This window comes from Eulemur rufifrons, chromosome 8, assembly GCF_041146395.1.
Source record: "Eulemur rufifrons isolate Redbay chromosome 8, OSU_ERuf_1, whole genome shotgun sequence".
Taxonomy (NCBI): Eukaryota; Metazoa; Chordata; class Mammalia; order Primates; family Lemuridae; genus Eulemur; species Eulemur rufifrons.
This window is the reverse complement of record NC_090990.1, coordinates 49035663-49051339: the sequence shown is the minus strand read 5'-3', so window position 1 is coordinate 49051339 and position 15677 is coordinate 49035663. Positions and strand designations below refer to the sequence as shown.

The window sequence follows — 15677 nt, the reverse complement described above, 5'->3', positions numbered from 1 at the left end:
CTCTACACTCCTTCCAGTTGTGGCAACTGAAAATGTGTCTAGACATTGTCACATGTCTGTCCCTAAGGGGGGAAAAAAGTAAAATTCTAGTTCTAGGGACTTATCCTTACTATGCTATCTTTTCTCCCCATCCTGAAAATGATTTTTTACTGAGAATCAAAACTCAACTGAATCCCCATTTTATTTTAGATAAGTGATCACTTTGTCAAAAGCATTAAGTTACAGGTACTCCAACTATAAAAGATAAACCAAATCTATGATTATGCCTAAAAAAATGAAATGTTCATGCTGATATGGAAGTATGTAAATATAATATTATGACTAATGTTTATTTAGAACATTACAGTTTACAAAAAATTTTCATGTTTGATTTTACTGAATGCTCATAACACCCTATGGAAGAAAGGATGGCTCAAAGACACCAAATAGCCAGAACCACAGGAGTATTAAGTGTTGGAGGTAGGATTCCTAGCTGGATAGACTCATTCCAAATTGTATACACTTTCCATTTAATTTAGAGAACAACTGGTATGAGCTTCTTGAGGCTGTAGACACGGTAAGCCAGAGAAAGACTCATCTTAATATCACAAAAATGGAGAAATAAAATGACTTGAGGATGCCCTGTTACTTACAAAGCCCAACAAGAAACTGTAAGTAAAAACGAGCTTATGGAAACAAAGGATCATTTAAAATCACCTACATTACATCCATCCTTTGCCGAGCCTAAAGAGCACTTATTATGTAAAAAGAGGAAAACTACATACTAATTAACATTTACACGCATATATTTTTAAAAGCATGTTAACATCTTTTACTTATTCTAAGTAGCCCTATAAAATTGGTATAGTAAAGATTATCCACATTGAGCATAAAAATAAACATTAAGTGACTTGATTAGGGACACACAGCTAATTAGAGGCTACGTCAAACTTAAAATTAAGTTCTTTGTACCTCTAGAAAAGTATTCATTTCACCATAATTTCCAGTATCACATGGCCCTCTACCCCTCCAGATATAAATATCACTAGGTCAATAAATAATGATATCCTCTACCATGCAGATACTGATCCTGTGTCAATATTATCTGAAATCACATTTCCCTTAGGAGTTTTAAAGATAGTAGCTACTAAAGTAAGAAATGGGATTTTTTTTGGTTACTCTTTGGAAGACAAAAAAACACTCCCTTAAATTAAGCAAGTTACATGGCTTAATAGTTGACTCATGACAAAATGTTTCCCATTTTCTATATTTAGACTCTGTACTCAAGTAATAGTTGATACTCCTGAACATGAATCCCAGTATGACAAAAAGATGAGTCGGGAAGATCCAGGAATTTCCCGGCTATAGAACACTGAGTCACATTTCTTTAAAAATTATTGTCTATGTAAAAGACAAAGGGCTTATCTTAAATAATAGGAAATAAACTATATACTTTGCAATAAACAAACATAGGTATTTTGAATATGAAACAAAAACTATAAGCAATTCAATTTCTGGTTTAAACAACAACAACAACAAAAATTTTAAAGTCTTACTCCATCATGGAAGGTGGAATAGTACAGCAGTCTTGGATCGCAGTTAGTGGGGAGGTGAGGTGAGCCGTATAGGACGCTTCTACAACTTGCTTGTTTCGATTGACCACATCCAAGTACCGGTTGAACTTCTCTCGGATTTTTTTGGCTAGCTGTGGGATGACAGTGAGCAAAATAAATGGAACAGTCCAAGACAATAAACCATTGCACTTTTTCTAATGAACTAATTAATTTGTGGCACAAGCTGCATAGATTCAACTTCAGGGGTCAAACACACACCCAACTCTTATTCCACTGTGTGGGCTGATAAAAAAAATTGCACAATGCCCAGAAGTCACAGAAAGATACTCAGACAACAATAAAATTATATCTACTATCTTATAATAGATGATGACATATTACAAACATCTCATGTGTTCAAATTCAAAGAGAATCATACCTATCCATAAAACACCTTGCTGGAAAAAGGAAAACAGTATTCCTGACACTATTACTGTCACCATGACAGTGAGTATTAACGGTTATAGAGCAACAATAATGATTTATTATTTGTAGTTCTGATTCACATAGATTTTCAAGGGCGGGAAATGCACAAGGAAGGGAAACAACATTCAGCACCTCCTGCTACACAGCCCTGGGGTGCACCACTCACAGCCTTCCACGTGGAGGACAATTCCCTGCAGTCATACAATGCAGGCATCCATATGAAACAAAATGTGTAGGTAGAAATATACTTCTGTTTGGTCTATCACATCTTTAAGATGGACAAATGTCTTTCTTAACTGCTGTGAACAGACACTTCATCATGATTTACTTTCATGCGAGAATAATGAAAGCAAATTGTTACGCATATACTGCTTCTTCCCCCATTGTTGCCATCAAATACCACAGCTTAATCACAGATCTCCAAGGAAAACAGTGTTGTTTTTTTTCCCCTTAAATAAAATGTTACCCAAATGAAATGACTGATAGAATTATCGCTAATTGGCTTTGTGGAGCTCTTCATTACCAGCACGCTAGAGGAAAACTAATCATCTCCTCTGGGTCATGCGTCTCATGCAATCCAATAGCTTCCAGGCTGAGGGCATGGAGTCAAATCAGAATATCTTCATTTGTTATTTTCAAGCCAATTTTAAATCTTGATTTTGTTCCAGTGATATTCAGGAACTTTCAATGACTCTGGGTCTCAGCCTTGCTAAAAATGGCATAAAGTTTAGAAAAATTTCTAGACATAAAAAAGAATGAGTATAATGTTTAATTTGATAATGGATCGTTCCAATTCATTTTACCATTTTCAAAGGAGGAGTTGTGGGCCTTGAAAATTTAATAAGTCTATCTATAATTCTGCTCCCTGAACTAGAGTTCTTACTACTTAAAAAAAAAAAAATGTAGATTTTCTTCATTGCAGTAAAATGTATAAACACAGTTTAATTTAGAATACTGGTGGTTTTGCTCCCCAAGGGACATTTGGCAAGGTCTGGAGACAATTGTGGTTGTCACACCTTGGTGGAGAGTGCTACAAAGTAGACAAGCAGAGGCCAGGGATGCTCCTAAACATCCTACCATGGATAGGATAGCTCCCCATAACCAAGAAGTATCCTGTCCAAAATGTCAATAGTGGCCCAGCTGAGAAACTTTGATTTAGAGAAAAATCAAAGATAATTATCCCAATTAGTAATTCAGCCAATAGGTCCCAAACAGTTTGATTTTAATTCTCCACCCATTCAAAATGGTATCTTATCAGGGGGAAGAAAATCTAGTTAATTTCAACATTTACAAATTTCTATTTTGTTCTTTGTTTTTCCATCCCCAAAGTAATGTAACACAGACCATCACGTGTAGTGCAAATATGGAGGCAGGACTAGTAACTCATTCAGATGTGTTTTTTTTTTTTTTTAAGGAAGTCATGAGGTGAAGTTTATTGAGGGGAGAGCAAGATAGGATTATAGAACAAGAGCAAGACATAGGTTTGCAAAGCATGATACATACACCACAGATGATGACCAGACCCCTTGTCACAGGAAAGGGAGAGCCAAAGGAAGGGCAAAAAGAGAGGTGTGTTGATGTTTTTTAAACAGCAGCTTGTGCTGATCTAATAATGGTCTTTTTTCTAGACTCTCACATTCAATGGGCAGTTGAAGGTGTGAGAGTAACAGGTCCAGCTTAAAAACCTAATGTACAGTTGCATAAGGCCCTGCATAGCTCATTCATATCACACATTACAAATAATGCTATTATCTGTTTAATGTCTGGTTATCCCACTAGACTATGTGCTCTGGAAGTTCAGTTACTACCTATGTTTTTGTTCACTTTTCTTTCTTAGGCATCCAGCTCACTGCCTGGCATTGCAGTACAAAAAATATTTAATGAATTAGTAAAGGAAAAAAAAATTCACTCCTGAGAGTCATCAATCTTATCTTTTATTCTAATAATCTACAATCTCTTTAAAAACATAGAATAATTATTTTTAAAATATACAACAATATATATTTCTGGAAACTCCATCAAGAAAAAAGTTCTATACCTTTTCTTTTTAAGTTCTGATTTCTGATAAAATAAACATATCAATTTTCTACCTAAGAATATCAAGAGTATAGTCCTTCATTTCCCTTGGAAACCAATGTTCTGTAGCATGATAAAGATAAGGTATACTTAAAGGAACTGAATATATATTATAAATAATATCTTCACAAATTCACTTTAAAATGAAAATGAAATTTATAATCATTTGTCTTTCTCACACACACATTTAATGTTTAATGCCACCTGAGAAATACCCAAGGGTTTATTCTACATATTTAGAGAATTCTAACTTTAAAAAGTCAGATCTAGCTAATCATAGATATTCTAATCCAGTCCATGGCCTGTTTCCATAGAGGCCATGAGCTAAGAATGATTCTTACATTTAAAAAAAAATTGTTTTAAAGAAGACTATTTTGTGATAATGATTACATGAAATTCAAATTTCAGTGCTAATAAAGATTTATTGAAATACAGACATTTGCTTACATAGTATTTATGGCTGCTTTCATTGTACAATGACAGAGTTAAGTAGCTGCAATAGAGGGCTGTATGGCCTACTTCGCTATATAGGTAGAAGTCAAGGGCCCTAACATATCCCAACACGGAGCCATAATCCCAGTGTGGTGGTTTTGTAACTGCCAACTGTTTGACATGGCTCCACATTTGAGAGGTGGGGTCTACATTTCCTCCTACCCCACTGCTTGAATCTGGGTAGGCTTCTGATGGTTTCAACCAGTATAGACAAGTGATATCATGTAACTTCCAAAGCCAGGTCATGAAAGGTCATGCAGCTTCTATCTGTCTCTCTTGGAATACTGTGTGAGACATGTGGAGAGGCCACAGTAAGTGCTTAGTTGGCAGCCCTAGCTAAGCATGTCTTTATGTCATCTCAACCCAAGTTCCAGGCATGGGTCAAGAAGCCTCTAGATAATTCCTGCCCCTGGGGTCGTTCCTTGATGAGCCCCAGACATCATGAAGCAGAGGTAAGCCATTCCCACTGAACCTGGGCAAAATCCTGACCCATAGAATTCACAGAAATAAAGAAATAGCTGTTTATGCCACTAAGTTTCAGGTGGTCTGTTATGCAGCAACAGATAACGGGGACAGCCAGGATAGGCTGAATGCCATCCTACGATAAGCACATCGAAGCTAAGCAAAACAAAGCTGCTCAAATGTAGGCACTGCATCTAAATCATCAAAAGTATCAAGATTGTATCCTGTGGATTGTAAAGTTGTTGAAAAGAGACTTCAGGATTCTTTAGAAAATTTAATAGCTACCATATACAAGTACTTACCATATATTATGCACCAGGACCCTACAGTGTAGATATTCTCATTTTATATCAGTGAGGTTAAGTGACTATCCTAAAGCCACAAAATAAGTGAAGCAGCCATTCACTTATTCAAATCTGTGTGTCACTTGCTATGGTGTCTTAGACAAACCAGAAGCTGCAATGGTGGCCTGAAATATTAAAATGTGACAAATCACACAGGCTGAGAATTCCTGTTAAGGCAACCAGACAAGGCACAGAGCAGAGTGTTAGAAGGCCCTCAGCCCTGGGCTGGCTGTGGAACTGAATGTTCCCTGGGGTGGGGGGCGATTGGCTGATGCGAAAGGGGCCCTGGCAGAGGTGAGCATTGGGGGTGGGGGAAGATGTCTGCCTTTGGCTTCCCTGTTAGGGTCAGCTTCAAACTGCATTCTTCATCATCAGAGAGCATACCTTGAACACAGAGTCCAGGCACCCGTGACACTTAACAAAGCGTCTCAAATGCATGCTCTCTCCAACTGGAATCACACCTGTCAGTCAGAAATTCCCCAATCTTTCATGTAGTGACATCCTATCTTGCCTCATTAAGAAAAAAAATTGGCAACATTTACTGAGTGCTAACTATGTACGAGTCACCGTTTTAAGCATGTCATATACATATACTTAACTCTTAATGAAGGATTCAAAAGACTTAATCCTTTGAAGAACCCTGTAAGGAACACATCTCCATTTTCTAGAAGTGGACACTAACGGGCAATTTGCTCAACGGGACAAAGCTGGTAAGTGGGTAGAGCTGGGAGCCAAACCCAGTAGCCTGACTTCAGAGCCCAAGACTTCAACCTCTAGGCAACTCTGCTTCCCCTTGAAATACAGGTCAATCCTCTCCTCCCATTTGTTTTCAAAACCATTTTTTTAAATGCTGTGAAATTTTTGGCAGGATACCATAAGCCATGCACTGTATCATCACTTTATAAAGAATTAGATTTCTAAAAATTAATATGATTACATTTGAAAGTCTTCACAATTCCTATGAAAATCAAATACTTGGAAGAAGTTCAGAATTGTTGAATTCTACTACCAATATAAAAAAAGAGATTGGATCAAATTTGATATAATGAATTCTCAACCCCCCCCATGCCTACCTAATACCACTGACCACTGTGGTGTTCAATTACATCAACTAATTTAAATGATTCTAATTACTCAAGGATGTTGTGTTAGTTTGTTAGTAACCTGGAAAGAGAACAGAGTGGATGTATTATTTTCCTTCCTCAGGAAGTACATTTCAGAATTCAACATTTTCCTCAGAATTTTCACCTTCATGCACTTATCTGTCATCATAGGGCCGTAAGAGGAAATTGTAATTCCCATTTTACAAGTGAAGAAACTGAGGCATATGGAGCTTAAAAATCTCTTGACCCCCAGGGGGTGCTCATGGCCCCCCTCAACTCCACTGCGCGCAGTGAGCTCTCCGCGTCCTTCTGACAAGGAATGTGATGGTGACTTACTATGGAAACCTCACCGCATGGTCCACTGTTGGGTATTTTTTTTTTCCTCCCTCTAAAAAGCAATCTCTTTTAGCATGCCAACCAAACCCAGGTTGCTCGGCAAGCATAACAGAATCTTTTAGAGTCAAGATAGCCCACAGAGAGATCAAACCCATTAAACTGAAGAGGACCAGCTAACCAATGTGGAACCTTCCAAGAGGTCGGATTCTTTCTGGATCTGTATCCTGCTATGATCCCTGCAGACAAGAAAACAAAGGACATCCTCAACAAAAAGCTACAGGTGGACCCACAATCCTCTTCAGTATAATTTAAAACATTTTTCTTTCCACAGCTCAGCTTTCATCTTTTATCCTTCTTTATCCTTCCCCATTCAGCCCCTAAGGGGTTCCTGAATGCTGATGAGACAATGAGACTAAAACCATCTTGTCATCTTTTGGGTCAATTCTTAGGCTAGCCAACATCCAGCCATGGGTCAAATGATCAGTAGGTAGCATGCAGTCCCCATGGGAACAGATTCTAATTTGTCATCATCTCCAGTGACAACGTTTCATCACAACATCAATGAATTTCTTTCTTGCTGAATTTCTTTGCCCTTAATTTTCCCATAGACATTTCTGTCATTTGCATACTTCCCTAGAGCCCTTTTCTTTAAAGCTCTTTTTACCTTAGCTCTATACTTCTGAAGACTGAGGGTGGGATGGGCACATGGTTAGGAAAAGGTAAAAGAAAACAAAAATGCAAAGGCATAGTACACGCTTTATTTATGTCTGCTTACTAAAAGGAAGGGCTGGAAGGAGTTTTGAATGTTAGGGAAGGCTTTATTTAAAATACCTAACAATGAACCTGACAGGCATAGGCAGGAAATGTTTGCCAGGGGACTGAAGATTCATAGCAAAATTCCTATTGCATGCAGAAGAGTTTAACATTTGACATTCAAAAACATTCGTGCCTTGATAAGAATTTAATAGCTGATCCTTCTTTCCTTCAACTCCAGCCTTATTACTCCAAAATAAACCTTTCATTTTGTTTTCCAGTAAGTTTCAAGGTTTAGTTACTTAAATATATGTAACATAGAAATAATTTTAGGCACAAATATTTAACATCTCTGAACAACACCACACCAGTGCATTCCGAAGTTCTTCACAGAAAACATTCTCAGTGTTTCATGGTGCACTCTATATACAAGATATAAGAAATGTACACTGCATACAAAATGTAAGAAATGCTCTAAATCCATGCTATTGTTTTTACTAGTAATAGTTGTAATATTCCAGACAGATATAGTGTTCTCTCACTTATTAGCTGGGAATTTGGGCAAGTTCCTTGACTTCCCTTAGCATTAGTTCCTCGTGAATAAAATAGGAATAATATCCCTTAAAGGCTTATTGTGATGTTCAAATGAAACAGTGAATATAAAAAGCCCGGGATAAGTACAAGGGATTATTCTTATTGTCAAACCCCAGTCTGTGGACTAGGAAGCGCACGTGGTAATGAAATACAGGGGGTCTAAATTTTCTAACAACAGACCTGTAAGTAAAGGGAGAGGGACTACCTGAATGTCGGCTAACCATTCATTCATTTAACTCATCCTCATAGGTAATTCTACACGGGAAACCTGGCACAAGGTCTAGGGGGGAAAAGTGTTTTTTTCTTAGATCAAGAGCAAAATGGCACAAAGGGCTAGAGTCAAATCTGAGTTAAATCCAGCTCTGTTGTTTACTAGTTAAAGGAGACCAGATAAGTTATTTCCCTAAACCTCAATTTAATCACTTCTAAACTGGGTATATTAATAATAACAGCTGCTTTGTGATGCTGTTTGAGAACTAAGTGGGTTGAGTTCGTAAGGTATTTAGCAGAGTGCCTAATGTGTTGTAAGAGCCAAGTACATGGTAGTGGCTGTTGTTGACTATTATTGCAGTTGTTATTATTGTTTGGGGAACTCAGCACACTGGCTCAGGAACTCTGAATTGAGCATCCAAAGAATTTTCTCTGCACTTGGAGAAGGCTGAGGAGTTGACGCAGTCCGGGTGGATGTGTTAACACTAGGGCCATGACCTTACCACAGCTGACATGCCTCTTCTAAAGTGCTGCATCCTATACATCCTATACGGTGGGTAATTACAGGCTTGGGCAGCTCAAGGTTTTTCTGGGATCTTCTCTGAAGGATCTAACGACTTTACTCCTGTGTTGTATTTTGCCACTTTCAAAGCATTTTTCCATGAGTTGTCTCACTTGTGCCTTATAACAAGCCTGAGAGGCAGGGCAGGTAATCCTCACCCCACTTTTACAAGCAAGGAGAGCAAGGATCAGTGGTTTGCCCAAGCTCACGCTAAGTAAAAGCAGAAAACAAAGAGACAATTTCTACTAATCCCTAGCTCAATCCTCTTTCTGCTACAAGCCCCCTCAAATTGAAGAAAAATGTGAACTCTCCCAGATCAAATTATCTAAGTTCTGCTCATTCTTTCAGTTCCAGCCCAATTTCAGCCTCTTTGAAGCCTTCTCAGGCCCTTGTTTTCTGAAATTTCCTCAGACTCCCCATCTGCTTCACACTGTTGACCATTCCTCACTTGAGGACCTCTTTTCCCCAACAAACCAATAACATAATAATTGGCACTAACTGATTGCTTACTATGTGCCAGGCACCGTGTAAAGTGTGTCTTTACCTGATATTTTTTAATCCTCACAACAGCCCTTGGTAATCACGCTATGCTATTTTTATAGATGATTCCAATGGATTAATTTGCAAAAGGTCACCCAGCCAATAAACAGAATAATTAGATCAAATCCACCCTTCCAACCACTGCATTACCCATTGTATTTAATATAATGCCTAGCACGTACAAGGGACGTACAGGTGTTAATTACTGTATGCATTCGCCCTCACACAATATACCATTATTTGCCATATTGGAAAAATCTGCTTCTGAGTCTAGAAAAGGGCAGATAACCTAAGAATATTGCTCATATCTACTTCAAGCCAATCAGAAACTTCAAGGCCTGTGTAGTTCTCTATCTTGACCTGCCTCCTAGGTCATACTGGCTGCTCTGGAGCAAGTCCTGCTGTCTTAGCTCCAGCTCCTCTAACAACAGACTGGGTGGCTTAAACAACAAATATTTACTTCTCACAGTTCTGTAAGCTGGAAAGCCCAAGATCAAAATGCCGGCAGACTGAGTGTTTGGTGACGGCCCTCCTTCCTAGCTTGCAGACGGCCACCTTCTCGTATCCACACCTCGCAGTGAGAGTGTCTCTGTCTCTTCTTCTTCTTATACCAAGTGCTTTGGTGTCTCCATCTCCTCTTATAAAGGCACTAATCCCATCATGGGGGCTGTACCCTCATGACCTCATCTAAACCTAATTGCCTCCCCACCTCCAATTACCATCACACTGGGGTTTAGGGCTTTAACGTATGAATTTGGGGAGACACAAACATTCAGCCCATAATACTTGCCTAAACATAGAGCACCTGATCAGAAAGGTATCCTGATGGCCATTGACCATAGTCACGATAAGGCTGCTCATCACCACTAGTTTGGGCCTCATGAAATTAGCCAGTAGAGCAGAGCCTGGGCATGGCAGGCAATGGTACCGCACAAGATAGAGGAAGACCTCGGGATGGAATAGGGCCAGTCTGAATTCCCACTGGTCCACGGAGACTTCAGGGCTGGCGGATGTATGGGAATAGCCCATCCAACAGAGAAGCAGGGCAGCCGCTGACAGACGATCTGCAGGTGGACCAGGAAAATTTATGTGCAAGGCTGTCTGGGCTCCAGGGTCACGTACCCTGATCCTGTGAGAGGTGGGGCCCCTGCGCTGAGCTGGGAGGAGTGCAATGGAAAAAACAGAAGGCGAGTGCTGACATGCCAGAGAACCAGAGGAGGCTGAGCCCTGGGAAACATTTGAGAGCAGCAGCTTCTCTTTTTACGCAAAACACACGTTGGCTGTAAAGCTTATATAACAGGGTTGGTTTGGGTAGCAGTCTGTGTTAGGTGTTCCAGGAGAGTTGCCGCGATACACACCCAGGCCTCCGGAGAAAGCCAAGGTTATCAACTCAAGGGCTCAATGGGCTCTTGCCCTGTTTTTCACCCCACTCTACCCTTAACAACCAGATCATAACAAAAGAAACAATGGGGAGGGCAGGCGTCAGCCCACTTTTCCTCACTTCACTCTGTAAAAGGAGCCCCAGAGCTGAGATTCCTTTAAATCTGAAACAGGCAAGTGCTCAGGCCTTGAAAGTTTACAGCCTGTTCCTTTAAAGGAGAAAGAAGTTCAGCCTAGTCTTGACCTTAGAATCAAGAGGCTGAGAATTGGGAAGAGGACTGAGCAAGAGCCACAGCATACAGGATAATCACTGACATTTTACTTCACGATTTTTAAGATAAGTTTGGAGAGAATATTAATTACAAGGAAAGGGGGAAAAATACCATGGGTTCAGGAACTTAGGAATTCTCCGGTGGCCTATGAAAGACACACTCAACCGCGGAAACGGAAAGCTAACCCAGACTCTTACTACATAAAGCTCTTATTTACAGTACAAATATCTGTGCATAACTTAGATAAACACCAAGTATAATATAGAAACATTCCAAGTAAAAGGGAAGCCACTAGAGGAACTGGGGACAGATAGGTTGGGAGGGCTCCGGGGACCTGAAATTTCACTGCAGCCCAGTCTCTCTTCCCCACGCCCAGTGCAAAGACTGTCTCATCACAGACTGACCTTGAGACCTGGGCCAGAGCCTGGCACATGCTGCAGGGACTCTGGAAAACGTCTGCTGCATCAACGAAGGACGAAACCTGACCTAGCCTCCAGATAGAAGCCAACTAACAGGAGCATTTTAGGGTTCTTCAAGGGCCCCTTTGAGAGCATATCGATCAAACACTTGCCAGAAAGAGTCAATTAGCTCAGCAATGGAGTAGAAAGATGACCCTGGCAAGGAAACAAAAATCTGCTACCACTAAATACTTCCTTACTCTCACACTGGCCAAGAACTTATTAAATCCAAGTCCTGGGAAGACAATCTGGAGACACAATGACGTTCTCTAAAATCTTTATAAATCTAGATGTTTCCATTTCCCCTTTTTAAATAATGTTGACTTGCCTTTCCAATGAAATATAGCATCGTGCCACTTTAGGACTTCATAGCGAGTCAGTAGAGCTCAATTACAGTAATTACAAGATCTCTTTTAGTCCCCCATTACAAAAAGATAAGAACAAGTCAGAGTCTAATCCACAGTGTATTTCTATATTTGGAGTAACAAATTTGCACAATGTAGATTCCTTTAAAACTAAGAACGTTTGACTTCTTGAATATCCATATTAGCTGAGTCTTGAGTATAGTATGACATTAGAAGGCAGGGGTACTCTCTCTCCTGGTCCTCCCTTTGAACAGTGAAGCCAGCTTGTAATGTGCCAATGTCACTCAATAGAGAACAGGCCCTTCTAGGCGTTACTTTCAAGGTACTTGAGCAGCAGCAAAGCAAACCCTGAGATTTAGGGGCCTTTACAATGCAGGCATATAACTAAAACTGTTGATTCAGAAGTACAAGGGTTTTTTTTTTTTTTTTTTTAATAATTAGGAAAAAATGTTCTTCAAGCCAATAACAACAAACCCCTCCCCTGTCCCCCACACACAACTTAGATGAGGTGCAAATGTTGGATGCTGGTGGGAAATACATTGCTTGCTATTAAGACTTGCTAGAAACAACAACAAAAAGAAATGTTTCCCATGTGGATTCCAAACCAGAGGAATGAGGATATTGCCTGAACCACAACAATTTTATTATATCCTTCTCTGAACTATTCTGTGTGTTCCCTTGCCAAGCTGCATCTAATATCACTCTCCAAGTCACAGTTGAATTTAGGAAGGTCTTCTCATCCCCTATCTGATGACAGGGCGGATTGCAAACAGAAGAACCGGGGCATGTCTGCTCTCTATTGGCTGTTTGGCTGCAGGATTCATTGCTAACACCTTCCTCTAGAGTTTGGGGTTACAGTAGGCCTGGCATGGGTGTTAGTGGATGTGATGGTGACATTTCCTGATGACTTTGTAGAAGAACCAGCATGCATTTTACAGCATGTAAAAAAAAAAAAAAAAAAAAAAAAAGACTAATGGCTGCTTAAGGAACACCCGATGTGAATGCCCATGAACAACTATTCCAGCATGATCCCTACCTGGCTGGAGTTTTTTAATATTAAAATAAAGCTGTAGTTCTTGGTAAGTTTCCAATTTTATCACACCACATGTTATTTCATGGGTCCAGATTTTCAAAGCATTTAGGCAATTCAAGGCTTCCTGATATTAGCAGCAATTAATTCCTTCACATCATTACCATAGTATTTCCTATTGTACCAAGGAATATGTTAAGGATGGGGTGGTCCCTGTTCTTTAGTTGCTCACCAGGTTTTATTTATAATACATTTTGAGATGAGTTTCTGTGTATGCATTCTGCCAGCACAGATAATGTGAGGTTATTTTACTTTTCTAATAGGAATAGCAGTTTTAGATGGAAGATTGAGTTAGGGGTGGGGATGGGGAGAGAGTTGGAGAAATCTTGGCTGCTGCTTTCTCACCAGCATTTCCAAATACTACTTGACCTTGAGATATTGGAAATGTGGGTAAAATGGCCTTAATTGTTTCCATTTTTAGGGGAATGTACATTTCTCATGATATAGTCTTCCCAGCCTTTAGAATGAGGACTAGACTCAATCTAGTCCCTTCTAGTTAAATGAAGCTTTGGCTGTTTGAGTAAAAAGCCCATATTTTTTTCCCAAGGGTCTGCTTCACTTGAAGAAGGGTTTTGCACACATGGATTGCTGAGCTATGTGAAAAGCTGATGCTCCAGCTGGAGCAAGGAGAGATAGATGCACACCCTAGTGGGAGCTTACATGCCTTTGGCTGCCCTGCCCTGCTGGCCTGCCTCTCTCCAGCTGGGCCAGCCAGCAACACCCGCTCCCCCTGGAGAAACAGTACCAGCCCCTCATTATTTCCTTACTAGACTGAAAATCAAGGGAATGAGGAAATGGACTAGTGGGGGTTTTGCCCAAACAACAACAGCACCACAAAAAACCTGTAACCAGAATTTTGAAGCCTTAAATGTACGTATGGTGGTGGTGGTGGTGATGGTGGGAGATATAAAGATTCCATTTTCTATAGCTAGTATAGGTGTGTATTTTTACATTTGTATTTTTTTTACATTTGTATATTTGCATGTTTTTACAAATGTATTTTACATTTGTATTTGTATTTTTGCAAATGTAAAAATAAATGCCCTGCATATGAAAAGTATAAATATGTGCACAGAGTACAATCATGTATGCAAACAATAGATATATACTGTTTTTTGGTATGCAAGGAGAGTACATCATATAAAATGTGTGCAGGGTGCGTGTGTGAGTGTATAGATGCAGGATTATCTCAGCTTATCTCAACACCAGGCACAAACATTGGCTAATGTACAATATGTACTCCTGAAGTCAGCTGGTCTATATTTAGTACAGGAATTTAAGCTTTCATGCATGCATACACACATATTTTAACTTCCAGACATATACAAGGATACAGAACATAGACTACATATAAAATATAAACAAGATGGCTAAGTACCTCAAATTCCAAATTATTAATGAAATGGATGGCTGTCAGGTGGTTTTCCTCAAACCTTGCCCAGCTCGCTAGCAGAGCAGTACTCCAAGGATCCTGATTATTGTCAAAACTTCATAAGGGGAAAGAAATCTGGGAGTTCTGAGAGATATCTAAGGGCTGCTCCACCCTCCAGGGAAGCCGTACTAACAAAAGCGTTACCACCTACACTAAGAATGCCAAATCGTTACCAACTTCTCCTGTGCAACAGAAAGGAAGCTTACTATGTTATGCTGTAATCCCACAGACTAGCCTAACAGCTGCAGTTTTTCACTTACTCAATTAGCTAAAAGTTCTTATTTAGGAGGTCCTTATTTAAAAACAAAACAAAATAAAACCCCAATAGCCCAATAGAAATTCCACAAGGACACAAATTATAACCAACTGTCTTAAGGTTATGTTAATAATGGAATAATGATGAATTGGGAGGAAAGACAAAAGAGTCATCAAGGACTTCATTTATTTTTATATCTTGTTTATGTTCCTGAAGGATGATACATTAGTAATATAATGGGCTTCCTCCTTAAGGCTCCAGTTATATCCCTGTGATTTATTAGAGCTAAGAGCTTGCCACTAGCAGTACAGAAGGCACTCTCCACCACTGTTTTACCCTGTCAACTGAGCATTTAAACGCGATCTTTTCTTCATTTAGCAGCTAGGTTTTTCATCATAGTACTTACACCGCTTAGACACATTATTTATCTTACATCAGTTGATGTAAGACTCAAGAGAAAATAAACTACCTTCCTTTAAAAAATCAAAAACTTACAGAAGAATTTGCAGCAGAGAAAGCAACACAGCACATGGTTAAGAATATGGGTTTTAGAGTTAGACTACTCTTTGGCTAAAATCCCAATCCTATCATGTAATTCAAGTATGATTCTAAGAAATTACTTAATATCTCTGAGTTTCGATTTCCTCAATTCTAAAACAGGGAGAAGAACTGTATGTATATCACAGAGTTGTGGTAAAAATTTAATGAGGTAAATTATTGTGAAATATTTGTTAAATGAATACAAACTATCATGTAAAGAAATAATCTTTCCCAAGATGCAACACAATTTATGCACGAACTAATTCTTGCATGCAACACAATTTATGCACGAACTAATTCTTGCACCCGTTCACCATTTATTAGAATTCTAGAGACACATACATAATTTGAACGTAACTGATGGGACTGCTATGCTAGATGAGACCATAGTCCA

The 15677-nt window shown here is 39.3% G+C and overlaps 1 protein-coding gene across 1 annotated transcript in view; it reads right to left on the bottom strand.

Moving 5' to 3' along the window:
• The window catches only part of CACHD1 (cache domain containing 1), a 201227-nt gene that overhangs the window by 95507 nt on the left and 90043 nt on the right, over positions 1 to 15677 (bottom strand). The window contains exon 3 of the mRNA XM_069478028.1: positions 1536 to 1684. Within this exon, the coding sequence (XP_069334129.1) occupies positions 1536 to 1684 (149 nt within the window). The remainder of the gene's footprint in view (positions 1 to 1535; positions 1685 to 15677) is intronic.